Source organism: Protopterus annectens, chromosome 2.part1, assembly GCF_019279795.1.
Source record: "Protopterus annectens isolate FY-2018-M chromosome 2.part1, PAN1.0, whole genome shotgun sequence".
In the NCBI taxonomy this organism is placed as follows: Eukaryota; Metazoa; Chordata; order Ceratodontiformes; family Protopteridae; genus Protopterus; species Protopterus annectens.
The window spans coordinates 249,935,492-249,956,130 of NC_056729.1; the positions used below are offsets into that span (position 1 = coordinate 249,935,492).

At 39.5% G+C, this 20,639-nt stretch overlaps 1 protein-coding gene across 2 annotated transcripts in view; it reads right to left on the reverse strand.

The window, feature by feature from the left end:
• The window catches only part of THNSL2 (threonine synthase like 2), a 557,708-nt gene that overhangs the window by 408,052 nt on the left and 129,017 nt on the right, over positions 1-20,639 (reverse strand). For both annotated transcript variants that reach the window (XM_044062109.1, XM_044062108.1), the window contains one exon: positions 14,629-14,823. In XM_044062109.1, the coding sequence (XP_043918044.1) occupies positions 14,629-14,725 (97 nt within the window). In that variant the 5' untranslated portion in view covers positions 14,726-14,823. The remainder of the gene's footprint in view (positions 1-14,628; positions 14,824-20,639) is intronic.

The window sequence follows — 20,639 nt, forward strand, 5'->3', positions numbered from 1 at the left end:
TCAGCTGTGCAGCTACTCCATTAGCCGATACCATGGCAACAGTGGTGTATCAGTGAGTACTCCTTTTGGGCGTTGTTCGTTTCCCTTACTTTCAAGGGAGATGGCCTAGATGTGTTATTGCGATATATTTCAACAGCTATATGGAGACACACAGAGATATATTAGCTTCATGACTCCCGTGGACTGTGTGTAATGGCTAGACAATTTAGTTCTACATGTGAGTACAGCTGTTATATTTCAGAACAGTGCTACTTATGCAGGGTTTGTTTGTACCTGATACTTCTGCAGATGTTTAAGTCTGGCAAGGATGTTTGGCCAGCTCAAAGCCATATGGCTATGCATGAACTGTTATGTGGTGTACAGTGTGCTCACCAGACATCCTTGATTTGGTGTACAAGTGTAGCATACTGTGCTGTTTCTCATTAATTGCTAACACATCCCGGTGTACGCACAACCCTCTGTAATGGGTTTAGTGCAAACAAACCCTATTACATCAGCAGCTGTTCCATTGTATAACAGCAGCTATTTCACATAGGGCCATGTTAGCATGTCTCTGACAAGGTATGTTAAGGCTTCTGCAGATGTCGTACAGTGTGTGAATGATTTGTGATGTTATTACAGTTTGTATTGTAATATGTTTGGGTGTGGGGGTGTGTTTGGCAGATGCAGGTGTGTAGGAACTGCTTTTATACATAATCGCTACGTGCATGAGGATTCCTTCCCTATTTGAACACCTTATCCTTTTGTGGACTAATACAATGGTAATTGCAGGCTGATTCATTAAGGCACTGTTATATGGTTCCTGTATAGCATGCAGGTGATAGTCCTTGAATCCCTTTGGTAATACATCTGAATGTAATAACGTGTTGCTACATGATAGCTGTGTATATCTGTCATAGGTATTTGCAGTCATCGTAGTTGTGCTGGTGACTGATCCTCTTTGGCTAGGGTTGCCACCTTTTCATATGGCCATAGTGGGACCTTTTCAGGACACACATCTGATTTTACAGGCTGACACAAACCCACAGTCAGTACAAGGGATAGAACTTTCCTTTCTTGCCTAAATATAAGCTTATTCTTGTAGCAGTTTAGTTGCTTATCCTGTTTCCTGTAACATGTAGGTATTTTAGATACAGAAATAACTAGTGTATGCAGCTATTACAGTACATATGGGACATAATTATGTCCTTCAATCTCAGGACATTTGCCACATTTAATATATTTGGTCAGGACACAACCGCACAAAGAGGGTGTATCCCTCGCAAAGTGGGACAGGTGGTAACACTATCACTGGCCCATATCCATAGCACATATTTTTAATAGTGTATAGGCATATACTCTCCATATCCTTTGTTCATAAAGGTTGGTAGTGACGGAATGTGTGATTGCTATGGTCTATGTTATACACATATATGAATACTTCAACCGCTGTATACGGGAGACCTATGGAATCCCAAAACCACAGTGTTCCGATGCACACAGTACCGGGACCAGGCTCCCATACCCCACATTACCGACATCGGCAGTAACTCGCAAAGGTAACATGAACATGGAACACACACATGCACATACTGCTACCCAACACATCCAAACAAGTCATCCTACATTACGTATGAGCAGGTGGCCAAGTCCCCCTACACCCCCCATGTAGGTGTCTGCGCCCACCACACCACCCCCTACTTTAATATTCTACATCCTAGGTCATGCAAACAGATGCACAAAGCTAACTGACAACCACACATTACAGTCCACCAAACACACACACCACACACAGAAAACACACACTTACACACACTACAGCCCTAAGAAACACACGTACACACAGTGACCTACCCAAACCGCAACACCAGAAGCACTGACTAACTGTCCATTAACATCATGAGATTACACCTCGTGCATCTGGTGTTTTGGTACTGTGTTCTTTCGGACCTTAAGCCTTGGGATTACGTGCATCGGTATGTAAAGCAGTCGGTATGTGGTAGGTATCCCATTTATATGTTCCTCCATGGTTATGTAAATGTTGTTAACCTATCTATATATCTACATATATATGTATATCTCCATATATCGATATATCTCTCTTTCTCTTCCTCTCTCTCTCTATATATGATGATGTATATATATATATATATATATATATATATATATATATATATATAAAACATACACCTTTCATTGGGTACATGCCGGTTTGTCCTGTTTCAACACATTCCTACCTTTTGTGTTTTATCCTGTCAATACTGTCAGTATACATGACTGCCATTGATACATCTCAAGTAGCTGAGTGGTATGTTATTGTGATGACTGTGTACATGGTTGCGTGTTCTAATCCTGGCAGTGATATCTTACCTCTCAGAACAGGCACTGGTAGTGCAAGGGTGATTAATGCACATTTCAGCGGTTGTGTGTTCCACATGTTTATTATTCTGTAGAGAACTACCTATATATGCAAGCTGTGTTTAAGTTATACTAAGTAACATGTACACATCTGTGAAGATTCCTGCCAGGGATACTCCCCATTATTTGGAACTACATCCCTGATTACATTATACAAAACCCCTCACTGACACTCCGGGGAATCCTTGCAGAGTGGGTGGTGAACAACAGCTACACCCCAGGGATCCTGCATGTGGCTCTGCTCCACAGAGGGACAGTTAGTTGATTGATGGGGTGCTGACAGCAGACACGTTTTGCCTATGCTTATGAGTGGCCTCGGTGGTTGGGCATGTACCTACCTATGTATCTATGAACCTGTACATACAGTATGGACACATGCTGATAGCTTAATTTACTGTTCAGGTATTGACTTACCTTGTGACAATGGTGGTTGTGTGTACAGTAGTTGAGGGCTACCTATGTAGGATGCACACAGTAGACCACCTGTACATGACAATTTACAGGTGGTCGTGTGTGTGTGCCATCCATGTTTGCTGTTTGTGCAGGTGGAGAAGGGTGTCAGTCCATGAGTGCCTACACTGTCAGTGTGTGTGCTATACGTTCCCTCTTTGCCAAGGCATGGGCATACTGGGCACGCCTCCATCTGCCTACTGGGGCTAACACAGGGTGTTCGAGGTCTGAGTCCCCCTGTGCCTGTGGGTCCCTTGGCAATGGTGGTGGGCTGTGAGGGCCTTCACCATTCTGTCCCTGCTGCAGCTGTTTCCATAGGATCATATTGTGTAGCATGGCACATACTATGAAGATACACATTCCTGGAGAGTACTGCAAGTCTCCACCAGATACGTCCAAGCAATGGAACCTGGATTTCGGCATCCCAAACACGCACTCTATGATGATTCTGGTTTCTGCATGTGCCTCATTATGGCGTTCTTGCATGGCTGTGTGTGCATTTCTAATGGGAGTCATCATCCATGGTTTCAGTGCATAGCCAGCATCCCCCACCAGGTGGCCATATGGGATGTCCCCCCTGGCAAATACCTGATACAGTTGTGAGGCATACCAGATGTAGTAGTTGTGATAGGTTCCAGGGCTGCCAGCACACACATCCATGATAATGCCCTGGGCATTGCACATGACCTGGCAGTTGATGGAGGGGAATCCCTTGCAGTTTATGTAGCGTCTACCCTGCTCACCGGGTGGTGACTTGATGTGTATGGGCATGCAGTCTATTGCACCCAGTACTTCTGGGTAGTCTGCCACACGGTGGAAGAGATGCATATTGCTGGCTAACTCCTCCTGTGTTCAGGGGAAGTATATGTGCTCACTGGCATGCGGTAACATGGCATCCAGGAACTGGTGGAGTACCCTGGATTCTGATGCCTGTGAGATCCCCATGATATCCCTAGTTGGCCTTTGGAAGGTATCTGTGGCTAGTATTCTCAAGCTTACACATACCTTTGTGTCCACTGGGATGGGTTCCCCTCTGTTACTTCTGGCTCTTAGGCATGGCCGGCACAGCTCAACAAGTTGCTGTATGATGTCCCTGTCCAACCTGTAATGCTCTACTATCTCCAGATCATGTAGCCCCTGGTAGGTTACCCTGGGTCTGAACACTCGTCTCCTCCTCCGGTGCCTGAGATGGTTGTCAGCATCATCCTCCACACCACCATCAGTCTCCAACACATGCTGGTGAATCAAAGCTATGGCAGCCCCCTACATATACATATTAAAAGTTCCCCGTCTTTATACACCAATGGTGCACAGTGTCTGGGAATACACAAGTGTGTGTGTGGGGCTTTCACACCTTATACTATTGTGCAATGGATGATGCTGGTGCAATTGGGTGTGTTTCTGCTATTCCAGCTGCAGGGTATCTTAATTATTGGTTTTACAGCAGGTACTGCTATTGTGGGGCCTTTGATGTTGACTTACACTTGTCTGCCATGATTCATCTATTGCCCTTTACTTCTATTTTCAACCTGATTCACCTCCCATTGTCAGGCATGCATCCAGCTGCCGCCTTTCTTGTTTTGTGCTTCTACAACCCAGGATTGTGTTGGGAAATGTGTTATGTAGCTGATCTACTGCAAGTTTGCTTTGTTCTGCTGTGACAGTTCTCTTTTCTTTCCTGTATGGCACCTCCCCTTTCCTGTTCTGCAGGTAGCTGCTAGCAGCCTTGTTAGCTGTTGTCTGTGGCCCACTGTAAGTTTCTAGGTGTTAATTACTCATTTGTACTCCAATTACCATGCTGCAGCATTTCCTTATTGTCTTCCCATATCCTTCCTGTTTCAGCTGTGGTGCACGCCACGCACAACCATTTACCAAGTTTTGTGCACGTTTTCATCCACGTTCACATGAACTTTTGGTTACCTTGTGTGCTCTCAGCTAAGCAAAGCTATGGCTACTTTCACATCCCTATCCTGCGGCTTTGATTAGCAACATGCAACATGGATTAGCAATGATCCAATGTGCTTACAGCTACGGTGGCGTGCCCCTCTCTTGATGTCATATTTACCTCCAGGCCACTCCTCGGTGTTGTAACGCTACACCATGTGGTATATCCTTATGCCGGTGGGGCATTTGCAATTCAGTATTACTTGACTCATTTGCATGGCATTGACTGCTAATTCCTAGTTACTGCATGAAACACTGTCACAGACCCTTAGCAACCCTTGCGCCATGGTTGTGGTGTAGCATGCGTGCCACTGACTATTATGGGGATATCATGAATTGCATTACATTACAGTTTTATGACATCTAAATATATTTTCCTTGTGATCCCGTTTGCGCACTGATGCACTGTGGTTTTACTTTGCTTTAGTGTGGCCATGACATTAAATGTTATTTTTATAAGTTGTGTATGTTGTTTTATGCCATTCGCTATATATTTAGCCATTGGCATATATTAACATTATAATATGTAATTTTGGTCCGCTTTCATGGCTCTGATTTTATGTTTGGCAAAATGAAAACTATTTTTTTTTGGTTTACATTTCTACATGCTTACGCTACGCCTGCACAACTTCATGAATCACTATATACTTTCATTTTCATGCTACACTGCTGCGCATGTGGTAATTAGCATACATGTGCCGGGAGCTGTGCAGCTTTTGTGTATGCTGGTAGTGCACGTGAAAGCAGCTCTTACCTGAATCGCTCAATGGCCATATTTTGCGCTAGATTGCCAACGCTACTCCGGCGCATGGTGCAAGCTTCATGAATCCCGGGGATAGTCTTTAGAACCCCTTTATAGTTGTTTCACTTCTTTTTGTGTTAAAGTGTTTTGTAGTGTATTTTTGAATGATCTGCCATCCTTGTATGGCAAGCTGCACAGACCATTCGCCAGAAGATGCAGTAGGGGTAGGATCTCAGTGTGCTGGTGGGGTCTAGAAAAATGGGCTTGGAGGATCAGCTAACTCTATAAGAAACCTAATATTGCAAAAGGATGATGTAATGCACTAGGAGAGCTTTATAACAATTAAGTATGCCTATTTCCAGCACAATGCACACAGGTCATGATTAAAACCTTCAATGTAGCCTCATTCGTGAAGTCTTCTCAAAAAAAAAAAAAAAAACAGAACTGGATTAGAAAAGTGACAGCAGAAGTTCAAAAGTAAGCAGTCTTCTTCTTTTTCTTTTCTCCTCTGGTTCTGTTTTTTAAACCAGGATTTGCTAGCATGTGACAAGCAGCTGTAAAAATGAGTGTGCTTGTGTGTGTGTGTGTGTGTGTGTGTGTGTGTGTGTGTGTCTCTGGAAGGTTGTGCTGGTTTGCATTGCATTTGACTGCCAGCAATTAGCTAAAATATATCACTGTGGCTATTATTTATGTATTTATTCATTTGAACACAATAGGACATCTAAGGTGAATACATTCAGTAAAGTGACTTCAACTGGTAGGCATCTCTGAGTTTACGCGTGTATGTACATGTCTGTGAGTGTGTGCATATTTGAAAGTCTGTCTGTACCTCTGCATGTGTGTACATCTGTGGAAGGGGTTGTAAAGATTTGCACTATATGTATCTGACTGTAATGAGCTGAAATATATTACTGTGGCTGTTGATGTATTAATCCATTTATTTAATCACAACCAGACATCTAAGCTGCACACAGTCAATAAAATGGCTATATTTAAGTTTGTGTGGTGTGTGTGTGTGTGTGTGTGTGTGTGTGTGTGTGTGTGTGTGTGTGTGTGCTCGCATGCTGCTGCCAAAGTAGGTATCTATTTTGGCTTTTTGAGGACAAGAGATTTCAGTATTATACTATACTAGATATCCTAAAATACTGTGTTAGAGAAGAGGTCTGTCTAAAGTTGTACACTTCTACATGAATTTCTTTGAAAATGTCAAAAAGTACATCACCAGAACTATGGTACTCCAAATAGTGCTTATACAGAGAGCACAGACAATGAGAAATACAGGGACACAGGTTTCCTTTTAGTAATAGGTTCATAGGTGTGCACTAGGCTAATGGTCCTGGGGCCTTTACAAGCCTAGCCATAATATTACCCTGGCATAGTGCCACCAGTGTACAAGAAAAATTATGAAAGTTCTTACTTGCAAAAATAATAAATACAGAATTATATGGGAAATCCCAGTTCTCTTGCACAGGAGAACATTGTACTGAGCAATTGACTACAAGTATTTCATTATTTGCCATTTAATTAACCCATTTGTTGCTGTTTGATTGTTTTTTTTCACCGTGAGCCCTGTTACATCACTATATTGATGCCAGTTATTGCTTTTGACATTAGTACTTTTTTTGGATTAACTGCTGCCATTTGTTATCTGTTGCTTAGTTCTTTCTGTTAATAATTGCTTATGAGTTGAACTTGTATCATAATAATTTAATACTTACACGACTGTTATCTTTGCAAAGCACTCATGTTTTACACAGTATCCTTTTTAATTGTGTGAATAATTACTTTCATTTGAGTTATTATAAGAGCGTTGTTCTTTACTTTGCAGATGCAGTGATTGTCTTTACTGCTGCATCAGGATTACCAATAACCATTGTTACTCTCTTGGTGTTCCTTTGCACTTTAGTGGAATTTGCCTGACTGCAGACTTATATCTTGTACCTAGTACAGATTTCATATCTGATAATTGTTTACTGTAGCTAGATAAAACTCACTACTCTATTTTCAGTTACAAACTTATAACCATGGAAATTCAACATGTTTTAACTATAAATTCTAACCCTTAGTTGCAGAAAACATGCAACGGTAGCGTTGTTGCCTCACAGCAAGAGGTTCTCCCGTTCGATTCTCAGCTAGTGTGCAGGGAGTGCCTTCTGTGTGGAGTCTGCATGTCCTCCCCGTGGTCGAGTGGGTGTTCAAAAGACATGCGTTGAATGGGCATGCCTTCGTTGAAGGTTGGGCGTCGGGCTGGCAACTCGACACCATAAAAAAGAAAAACTGCCAATCATTAGCGGACCAGAGTTCCACTGTGGCGACCCCTAACCACGAAAAGCTGAAAGACAAACAACAACAGTTGCAGAAACCTTGAACTCTCTTTAACTAAAAAATGTTAATATTGTACCTGTTATTAAATAATACTACTGTTTTCTCTCTGCATCATCAAGTAACTTACTTCCACTACTCCACTTGCCTACCTCATCACCAGCAAACTAAAACTGCTACCTATATCAGTATATTAGCCCACCTTGTCACCTGTCTCTGGCGGCATGGGATTCCAGTCTATTTTAGCCCATATGTGCCAATCCCACTTGCCCTTGTATCTTTCAGACAGTGTAGTACGTCTCTCATGCTTACTAGCAACCCACTGTTGCTTCTCAACACTGAAACAGTCTGTGAAAGATGCATTTATTCAGGTTAGAGAGTGCTAATCTCTCTTGCATCAGGCTACAGTCTGTAAGCCCCCTCAACACTCTGAGCAGCAAATCACTGCCACCTTAATTTAGGCACCAAGAAAAGAGACCTCCACCACCTTCTCCTCCTCCTCCTAATACTATGTGTATGTCCACACTATCTGCACCTGTGTAACTTACATATTTCAGTTCCAATAGTCACCAAGTCTGCAAACCAAAACTAAAGGCCGATAAAGTCTGCTCCAACCCATGGTAATGTCCAAATTATTGGTGACTCCATAGTTAGGCACATTGATTTCAAACCATCAATAAGCTAGACTAGAATAAGGTGATGTTAAACTGTCTCTCTAGAGCAAGAATTTGTGATGTGATGAGGGGACCTTAGGTGTCTCCATTCAGATAATTCTGAGAACAACCTGGTAGCTGCTCATGTGGGATGAACAGTGTGAAAGTAGACCATCCAGAGGAATGTTAAAAAAGTCATGAAAGCAGATAAGACATTAGTCTTGATTTACATTCATCAATTAGAAAAATAATGTTTCTGCAGTCAGCTTTAGTAGGTTAAGGTTGTGAGCTGCAGCTCCTATGGTACAGGGTTTGATTCCCTCAGCCCATGTTTGCCTACTGTGTGATGTTCAGCAAGTCAGTTAACCAGACATTATTCTAGGTCAATACTGAAAAGGGACTGTATGTCCAGTATGCCTACCTGTTTAACAAATAGGTGTTATTATTATTATTATTAGCAGCAGTAGTAGTAGTTAGCTGGATAGCTGGTAACATTCTAGGAGGATGTAGTTTGTGTCAGCATGGACGGCAATGGTTGGCAAGCTTTCCTGTTTTATTAGGCATGGCTTGGACCTCTCTCACTATAGCTTTTTCCTACTTGATGAAACTTGCTACTCTCATAGTGCTTTTTAGTCAGAATGCATTAAATGGCCATCTCAACACAACAAATTAAAGGTTGATAGTAGTCTGTCATTCGACACCCATGTAGCTAAAGTAGTTAGGAAGTCCTTCTACATTGCCCACCTTATCATGAAGGGATTCTCATCTAGATCAAGGGAGGTCATAGTCTCCCTTTACTCATCACTCATCAGACCAATGATTGAGTACAATGCCCCATTCGGAATGTATCTGACCCGACACTTGCAGCAGCTGGAGAGGCCACAAAAGTTCCTCACCAAAAGGATAAAGGGTCTCAAAAATCTGTCCTATGCTGCCCGACTGAAAGAACTCCAGCTCTATTCAGTCGCACCGCTTGCTCAGAGGTGACCTTTGCCTAACATACAAGGCCATGTCAAACCCAGATTTGATGAATATGCTTCACCTCAAAAATCTAGATCCATCAGAGCCACAAGGGCGGGAGACTTAAACCTCGACACGGCTATTAATAGGACGTGCTGGAGGGATAGATTCATCACCCAAAGACTCCCTATGCTGTGGAACAAAATCCCGGTACATGTGAGGCAGAGCACCTCGCTGGCCTTGTTCAAGAGAAATCTTGACCAATGGATGGGAGATCGCAGATATACCCCAGGAATTACCTCAGTGTCACTGCTCGACAGAGGCACAGCAAAATAATGGGTATAGTTCCCCATACTAAAGGGGTGGCGTAAGCCACAAAACAATGGGCTAGGCTTATAAATGCCCTCGGGCAGATAGCCTAGTATGAACCTATGAACCTATGAACCTATACCATATTAAGGTATACTCTTCAGAGCCAGGAGTCTAACCAAGAATATTCCAAAATTCTGTCCTTCTTGACTTTTGAACAAATTCCTGTCTGCAAAGTTACTGAGTATTGATAGCACTCCCTCGATACCTTGGCTTAGTGCTTATCACTTCTTCAAATCCTCTTAGAAACTACCCCAGCATCTCAAGGTAAATCTCCCATGACCTGGACCTAGCACTTATAGAAGTGCAGCTCACAGTTACTAAAAGCATTGCATCATTATTAACTATTGGTCTCAGTGTATCCCATTAGTCATGAAAAGTATCCATATCTGCTAGACTGATTCTGCACCTAGCATACCACCATTCTGCTCTGTGACTTTAACTACCCAACCACCAGCCTGCAAACATTCATCACTAGTTATCAACATGCTTAGTGCTTTCTACATTTTGACAATGTCAACTCCCTTGAGAAAATGGTTAGCCTCTCAGTTAAAGGTTCTAATGTCCTTGATCGTTTCATCACCAACATAGCCCAAGCCTGCACTCCACTCTGCCTTTGCATCTTCCTAGTTATTTTTGACCACAGATTTGTGTTCTCTTTGAAACCCGTCGCATCACTTTGCAAAACCCCCAACAGTCTAAAGATTTTGCTAAATCAAAATGTATTATTGCCTGCAGGTGGCCTAGAAAAGTCCTGAAAATACATTCCTCTTGCTAATCTTATGGCTGTCATTTTAAGTTCTGACATGTATTTGAATCTCAACTGTTGTACTGAAAAAGTACAAACTGTAAAATTCCTTGGAGTATTGAGACATGTCAGCAATGTATAGCTCTTGGGCAAATAGCTTAACAATCACCTATGAACCTATCACCTATGAACCTATGAGAAGACAATCTCCATCTGCTCTAAATACAGTGGCAAATTTAAGACTTTATGATAGAACTATTTATTAATTTACAGAATAAAAATAAAAAAGAACACTGCCCATTTATAATATACCTCCATCTTTACACAACAAAAACCCCAGAACAGGTTAGCAAGAACCTCAGGTGTACATTAAAAATTCTTAAGGCTGAATATGATGTGAAGTTTGCTACGTTTGCAAAGACCGCCATTACTTTTACTTGTATTGTGTTAGGGAATATAGAAGAAATGTCCAGCAATGCCTCAAGCTTGTTTATAACAGTGCCATCTACTCTGATACTTGGTCAATAACCAATAGCATAGTGGATAAATTTAGCTCCAGCTTCACACCCTTCATCCACACTGCTATTTCTCCTACTCATCAGTTCTCTTCCCCTGCAAAATACTTTTGATCAAACCTGCTGGCAATATTGAATCCAAAACCAGGAATACTTCTACCATGGACCCTAATAATGTACTGGGTAGCCTCCTTATTAGCACTAAATAAAGCTTATCTGAACCTCTCCAAAACATTTTTAATCTCAACCATTCTATAGAATATGTTCTTGATGTCTGGAAAATTACCATAGTGATGCCTCTTTATAAGAGCTAGTTTGCCACTGATCCATCACCTACTGACCTATTACCCATACTGGATCCAAGGTTATGGAGCATATATCTAAATCCATAAATGTAAACATAGGTAAGCTCCTGTTCCTAGCCCCTAATCAATTCAGCTTTGTCAGAGGCATATCTTGGTTCCTGAACCTGGTTAATTTCTTAAAAAAATCACCAAAGCCATGTGCAATGATTTTCCTGTATATCTTAACCTAGCCGAAGCCTTTGATACATTATCAGTAAGACCAGCATGGGTGATTGCAACACAAATCGACATACATCAACATTTTTTTTTGTTCAATAGTCATCTGTCAGGAAAATCTTGCATATTAAATGAAGCTGGTGCATTGTGTGAGGGTCTTCTCTTCTTTGGCATCTTCGTTTTATATGTCTAGCCTCAGAGCTAGTACCTGTGGTTAACCAGATTGGCTGACAACTGCAAACTGGGTACAGTCATCAGCTATCTTATGGGCAGTCAGATACTATACCAGTTCCTGGTGTACCATCCACAGCATCAAACTAAATGCTTTAAAATGCAGTGTTGGCCTTTATTTAGGAAACAGAAATTCCTATCTGATACCACATCAAAGACAACCTCTCCAAACTGACAGTTATCAGAGATCTGGGTACCTACTATGATGATATGCCATCATTTTACCATCATGTCTCCACTACAACTCACAAATCATTCTTCAAATTCCAGCTAATTTACAGTGGCATTTCTGTGCTTAGCCTTCAATGCCATGAAAGACCCTGTCCTAGTCAAGTTATCTCACTTTCAAGTAACCAATAGCTCCAAAGACTTTACTTTCCATAAGCAAATAAATAAGAATTGATGGTGGGAAAGGTACCTAAGACAATGCATTCACAGCTTTAGGACAAGCTTCTCCTATGTGTCAGAAAGTAATACTGTAGCCACTTTCAAGGTCAATTTCAACAGCTGGATGGGTTTTCATAAACTCACTCCTGGGGTAGCCTGCGCAGCCTTCCTTGAAAAGACAGCAAATACAACTGATGCATAGCAAATCTAAAGGTGAGTACATTGGCTAATATGGCTAGGCTCACCTATGGTCTTTATGAGCATTTGCCAAATATCTTCTTATAAACCTACTAATCTATGATCTTGCTTAATATAATTTCATTTAAATATCTGTATTATGAATCTCATATACCCTAAATACAAATTAATTGTGATATGACAAGCAAACAAAAATGTTACTTTGAGGCTCTGTAATGCCCATTATATTGAGAATAATAAGCAGTTTGATTTATGCTTTAGACAAAATTATGATGGGACTGCTTAAGTATTCATAAAACCTCAGAAGAAAAATGTTAACAAGCAAAAAACTAAATGTCAACACTCAAGCATTCCTAATATGAAAAAAGCAATAATAGCATCCCCAGATTGGCATATACTTGACAACTAGTACAGGTGTTCATAGCCTCCTACACAGTGGACATATACCATGAGCTGATATACCATGACCTGACTGACATACATCATGAGTTGAAATACACAGTGTACTAACATACACTGTGAGTTGACATACACCATGCGCTCACATACACCATCAGCTGACATACACCATGCACTGACATACACTGTGCGCTGACATGCACCATGAGCTGACATACACTGTGCGCTGACATACACCATGCGCTGACACACACCGTATGCTGACATACACTGTGCACTAACATACACCATGAGCTAACATACACCATGCGCTGACACACATTGTATGCATCACGTTAACTGGTTTACTGCATACATCTACTGTAGCACTTATACACAGAAATACAGGTAAGTGTCCATTCAGTTCTCAGCTTACTCTACACTTTAAACCTTAAATGTTTGCTGATTTGTTGTTCATGTACAGTCACCAAATTTGTATTTCTGTCATTGAATCATAGCTTCCAATGCTTGAGATTTGTTTTTGACAATAAATTCAGTTTTGGCTTTATCAATTCTTGCTTAGTTAACTTAACAGTTTCCGACCCATGAAGTTTGGCAATGACAAAACTGATATACGGATTCTCAGAATGTGAATTTTTCCATCACTACACGTCTAAGACAGATAGCTGAATTGTAAGATATGAGCACTCATCTACAGCGGGCAAATAATTTATGAAAGTGCAATATATCTGACTTATTTAGCTATGTACCAAGATGTAGCTGAAATTTGGTGACTCTTTAGGCAGTGTCTTATTTATTGGAGCACTGCATTCAAAAAAGTGAGTCTACAGACTGTAAATTCTAACCCAGCATATATCAAATGGTGAGGGGTGCCTCACTGGAGAGGAGTGACCTGCTTCAGGAAGCCACAAGGAACTTTGAAACTTCTGTGTATTAAAAACTTCAATGGGATCTGGCTAAATGAAAAAAAAAATAAAATAATATATATATATATATATATATATATATATATATATATATATATATATATATATATATATAAAATATATTAAGTGAAATTTTGATTATTTCAAGTGTTTGTGCTGGAGATAGTTATTTTACTGAGAACAGCATGTGCTTTTTTTCATAAATTTTTTATTGCATTTTGAATCAGTATGTAATTACAGTATAAATGTAACAAATCATAACAATTAACTAAGAAACAATTAAACTATATAGAGAGCCCATAACAAACGTTAGCATTTCACAAAATCATTAAAATGATAATATTAAATCACTAAGTTCTTGCCAAGATAAATGGTTATATGTGATGTTTAATGTTCTGCTATAAATAGTTTGTAATTCTTTATTGCAAACATTTTTGGAAGGCAGATAAAATCAGTAAAAGAGAGGATATTTTTATTTTTCCAATTCATTGTAATAACTTTCCTGGCAATAGCCAATGTGGACCAAAGGAGAGGCACTTGTGTTCTTGGTATGGAATCTGGAATTGGTGCATTAAATAAAATCAAACAATTTGTAATACTACAATTGTCGGACCAGAATGTTTTAGCAATTCTACCAAAAATGGAACAGCATGTGCTTTTTAGAGGTATAGAAAGACCAGCTGTGCTTCCTGATACATAGAGAAGACACTGAGACTCTTCAGTGATTTGAGAGAAGTTCACTCTGACAGAGTCTGAGAGAACATATGCCCTGTTGCATTCTCTTACAACATAAAACACATCATTTACTAATGTGATAGGTGATCAACATTAGTGGAATCAATAAACCATTTTTTCTTTCAACTTACCTACTAAGACAGTCACATGTTTGTTTCTTTTGTTCAGGAAGTATTGCAGAAACTGTCCTACACAGCTCAAAGCTAAGTCTTTGAAGGCATATGTCATCCCATGCCATAGTTCTAAAATATTCAGCTTGTCTTTGAGGCGGGCCAAGTTAATAATGTCCTTGTGTCTGAACCTACTAAAGGCCGTGTTAATCACATCTGAAAAAGAGTAATATAAAATGGAATTGAGTTTTGCATAAAAGGTTACACCTAACAGACATGTAATTCAAATACCAGTCCTTACAAGTTATGCACTCCATGCTCTTGAAAGAACATGACATCACACTCAGTAAGAAAATGAAAGTGCAGGCAGGACAGAAAAATCAATTATCCCATGCTATTGCTTAAAATGCAACTTTCCAATAGTGAAATAGTCACAGACTGATCAACATTTCCTTATCTTTTATAACACTTTTCCATTTACTTTTCTTAGGATGTAGAGAAGTGACATTAAGCTAAGGCAAATGTAATTGATTTCACAGAATAAATGTGGTAGGTTGAGTGAAACTAGTAATAATCCAAATAACAATGAGTACCACAGGAAAATGTATGCTCCTGAGCAGAAAGCACAGAAATAAAATCATAAAAAATAAGGGAAACTGCTCAGGTGCAAAACCATGCAGAAAATAGCAAGCAGCATACAATGAGTCTCTTCAGACCAAAGTCATATAAATCACACCAAACAGCATACGACAAGTCTCTTCAGACCAGGAATATAAGAATAATCCAATCCAAAGAAGCAAAATGCTGTTAACTTCTTTAAAACCAAATCTTTTATTAGAAGATATCTGGCAAGCGCTTTCACCAAAGTGGCTTCTTCAAACCATAAGAGCATAAAGCAGTTCAAGACACACCTTATATACATTCAAGTACACCTTCAATTACTAATTAAGCCTAATAATGACATCATAATTAAAGCATATACATTTAAAGTGAACAATCAAATAGTATTACAATACATCTATACAAGTAGTAAAGGCAAAATATTTGAAACATTATTACTGCATAAAAATGGACATCACTTAAGCATCCTAAAGATATTATATAAATAATATCTTTAATTAATCCATCAATAAAACAATTTATTATAAAAAAATAAAAAAATGTTAAAAAAAAAAAAGCTATTTAAAATGAAACCTTCTGTTTTTAAGAGCTGGCCTTAAAGGGACCTTATCATTAAGACCAGGGTGAATATGTGCTTGCAGTCTGATAATCACGTTAGTTTAATTTCTTTCAGCATAATTCCTTAGGTCCCCTCCCCTCAAACTAGGTGTATTAATATATAAAACTAAAAACTTAAAAGTATGTGAATTGTTGGTTTCTAAAACATGTTTAGACAAAGCATTATTGTTTTGGTATAAGTGCTCCCTCACCCTGTCCTTAAGCCTTCTATCGGTTTTACCGACATAGAAGGCAGGGCAAGAAGAGCATAAAGTGAGATAAACTACATGTTCCATATCACGACTAGCACTGACATCAAAGCTAAAAAATTGAGATGTATTGGGATGTATAAACATGTTCGATTCACATATAAATGTGCAAAAATTACACTTATTACATGGTTTCGTGCCAGAATGACTTCTATTTTCATGGAATGAAGTAGCATTAGTATAACATAAGAGTCTATTTAAATTCTTCTTGTTTTTAAATAAAAATTGTGGGTATTCACCCACAATTTCCCTAATATTAGGGTCAACTGTTAAAACATTCCAGTGCTTACACAAGATGTCTCTTATTTGGTAGAAATCATGTGTGTAGAATAATGAGATTTTTTGTGTTGGTATCAGACTGTAAGCACATATTCACCCTGGTCTTAATGATAAGGTCCCTTTAAGACCAGCTCTTAAAAACAGAAGGTTTCATTTTAAATAGTTTTTTTTTTTTTTAAATATTTTTTATTTTTTATAATAAATTGTTTTATTGATGGATTAATTAAAGATATTATTTATATAATATCTTTAAGATGCTTAAGTGATGTCCATTTTTATGCAGTAATAATGTTTTAAATATTTTGCCTTTACTACTTGTATAGATGTATTGTAACACTATTTGCTTGTTCACTTTAAATGTATATGCTTTAATTATGTTGTCATTATTAGGCTTAATTAGTAATTGAAGGTGTACTTGAATGTATATAAGGTGTGTCTTGAACTGCTTTATACTCTTATGGTTTGAAGAAGCCACTTTGGCGAAAGTGCTTACCAGATATCTGGTAATAAAAGATTTGGTTTTAAAGAAGTTAACAGCATTTTGCTTCATTGGATTGGAATATTCTTATAGGTTCATAGGTTGGTACTAGGCTATCAGCCCTAGGGCCTATACAAGCCTAGCCATAACAATTCCCTGGCTATTTCTTCCCACATTATTTACTTTCCTGGACCCCTGTCTAGCAGGGCGACTGACGTGATCCCTGGGGTGAATAGGTTCATAGGTTGGATAGATTAGTACTAGGCTAACTGCCCTTGCGAGATATTTTAAGCCTAGCCAATTATCCCCATGTGAGATTCAAACCCTGTACCTTGTGTTTGTAAGGCAAACACCTTAACCATTAGGCCACCCTCCCAAATCTATTTTCTATATTCCTGGTCTGAAGAGACTTGTTGTATGCTGCTTGCTATTTTCTGCATGGTTTTGCACCTGAGTAGTTTCCTTTATTTTTTATGAGTGAAACTAGTAATTATGTTCTTCAAATTGATCACTGCTGCAGTAGCCTTAACTATATGGGTTATGTCCTGCCAACGATGTAACAGCCAGCTGTCTTCCAAAGTTTCAGGGCATCTTCCATGCACACAGACTGTCAAGCAGCTGGAGATAAGCTGGCCAAAAGACAAGTTTGGGCATGAAGCACTTTAGAGCTTTATTGCCACTGAATAGTATGCTCCTCTAAGGGATGTGATGATTGACAGTCAGCTTGTTCTTTCCTTTGTTGGGCAGATACATTTCTTTTGGAGAAAACCTTCCATTTTCTTATATTTATTGTGGTTTTATTACTTTCCACTTCTGGAAAGTTATTTTAATGCTAGGTGTGTTTTGTTTAATGAACTGGCTTGAGACTGTAATGTTCTTTGAATGGACCACTCCTTTTTTCAGTCAGTAGACTAAATGAAAACATATTTTCTGTGGAGAAATTGTGTTTATTTTTCCACTGTGGGGTGCCATATTTTTAAAGTTTTTTTTTTACTGTGTTTTCAATCAAAAAGTAACTTGTGTGGACTAATAGTTTTACTGGAATTTGCTGCTTGCCTTCCCCTTAAAAGAGGCACCATTTTTGGCTTGATCAGGGAACAGATTGATGGTCCTAGAGTTGATTCTTCTTCTAGCCACAAAAAGGAAAAAGTTAATCAAACAGCCTTTGCCACCACAGCAGGCTAGCTATTTGCCTCAGACATAGGTGGATGACTCTGCTGCGGCCATTTGTCATACCTCAGACCATTTATCTTTTACCTTGATCCATCTGGTGTAGCTCCTACAGCCACAATGGACCAGAGGTTAGTCACATCCTCTTCAGCTGGAGTCCCTTCAGTGGCAAGGGAGAGCCACTTTTGTAGGTGTTGGGAGATAGAACAGGGAAGGTTTCCCTCTTGTGTCAGAATGCTTTGCCCATCCCTGGGGAATCAGTGGTTGCTATTAGTAACACAGTTGGCCCCATTTTTTTGGTGAAAAAGAAATATAACAGCAAGCACTATCTAGTCCTATTCAATCTTCTTTGGATAGGAGAAGTTTATTGAGACTGGCTCAGGGATTAATTCAGGCTATTGATCCTTCTTGCAAAGTAGTTTTAGACAAAATAAAAGGGGTTTCTTCTTTTCCTGAAAAGATTCAAAATTCTGAATCTGAACAGGAAGATGCAGGGACAGATACAGGCTTTTGTCCTCAGATTTCTGATTCAGACTCAGAGGAGAGCTCTGATTCTCCCTATGGGGGGGGGGGATCTCTTTCTCTGACACTATTGCTAGAATGTTCCAGTGTTTTCATATAGAGAACACTGAGGTTTCTTAGTCTCTTAGAAAATACTTAGCTGCTACAGAAAGATTTTCCAGAACCTACACCCATTCCTCCTGTCCTATTTGCTTTACATGATGTGTGACTTACTGTCTGCAATTTTCCTGATATTCACCCAGCGGCCCCTAAAAAGGCAGATTAGATGCATAAAGTTCCTCAGTCTTTTACATTTTTATACACCATTCCTAAAGCCTATCCCAGCAGCTGTAGCCTTTGCTGATTACTCTGCACTTCATTAATTTCAGTCCTACTCTTTCTAATAAGGATGGTAATACTACTGATAGATATGGGCAAAAGTGTACACTTACACAGCTTTGATCTTCTGAATTTTAAATTGTCAGGTTCATAAGTTAAAGTTTGTTCTGAAAAATTGTAAAAGTATAAGAAAAGTTTTATCTACAGTTTCTTGTGAAGAAAAATCTGCTTTAAAATAACTTAGTTTCTTCTATTGCACAGGTCACTCCTTATTGTTTGCAGTGGGTATGTTTGGCTCAATTGCTACATCTTTCAGGGCTATGGTCACTGGGACTGTTTTAAGGAGGTTTGCTTGGCTGTGTTCTCAGAACCATCCAGATGATGTGAAAAATGAGATTTTAAATTACCCCTTGGGGAGAGATTTAGTGTTTGGCCCCTCTGTTGCAGAAATAATCAAAACGTATGATAAAAGAGGAAAGCTGATGCAGGCAATCTCTAAGATTTTTCAGTCCTCCTTTTCCAAATTGCACAAAGGATTTTCTCTTAATCCAATTTTTGCAAAAAAAAAAAAAAAAACAGAATAAAGGTAACACAAGTGGCAAGGGTGTTCCAAAAGGAAGTCTCAAACCTCACAAAACCAAGGACTGTCCAGCAAGTCTGAATGACTATTCAAGAGAAATTGTGACCACCTCCCACTCTGGCCCCTTTTCTCTTCCAGAAGGTTTGAATCTCCATTTTTCTTTTTGGCAGCAGATTGTTTCAGACAAAATGGGTTCTGAAAATTATTCATAAGGGTTACAGATGGCAGTAGAAGGAAATTCCTCCTTTCCCTGGGGTCATTCTTCAGCCTGCAGATCAGACTCTTTAGTTTCCACCTGTTCTTCATCACATGCTGTCACAAGGAGTGATAGAACCATTTCCTACTTCCCAGGTGGGGAAGGGGTTTTATTCAAGGATGTTCCTTGTGCCAAAGGAAGAACATGTTTGGAGACCAGTTCAGGAGCTTTCTTTCCTAAATCTGTTTGTGATAGTGCCCAAATTCAAAATGTTGTCACTTTACAACCTATTAACTCTTCTTCCTCTTTCAAGTTTCCTGGTAATATTAGACTTAAATTAGACTTAAAAGATACTTATCATCATACCTCACAACCATACTGAATTCCTCGGCATTTACCAGTTTTGAGGTCCAAATAATGGGGTGTCATGAATTTCTGATTGGCCTCCTTTATTCCCGATTCTTTCCCAGCTTTTTAAAAAAAAAAACGTTTTTATAGTCTGCCATTTTCCCCTCATGTCATTGCATGCAGAGGCATGCACGAATACATCAGCATTGTGAGCCACTTGCCAGCATGTCAGAATTTGGCTGAGGGCTCAAGGGGTATGACTGACTATATGAATGGTATCGCCAATGTTTAACTTGTTGCTCTTGCATTGTGTGCTCGCACCTCGCAATTCAGCAGCTTTCTTCCAGTTTAATTCAATTCAGACAGAGAGGGCTGGTCTATTGGACAGAGAGAGCAGCTAACAGCAATGTTTATTTATTTTTTTAATTCATCTCTTCTAGACATTAGTTTAGATACAGGCTTACAGCAAGGCAGGCAACAGCAACCCCATCACCAAGCCATTTGTTTTAATGTGTGAACTACTGCAGCAGCAGTTTCATCAGACTCCGTGAGTCATGAGTGGTGCAGTCATGACGAGAAAATAAATTACTTCAAGAGTTCAAGTTGTGTTCTACTTTTCCCCTGACCCCTGACTCCTCCTCCACCTCCAGGTAA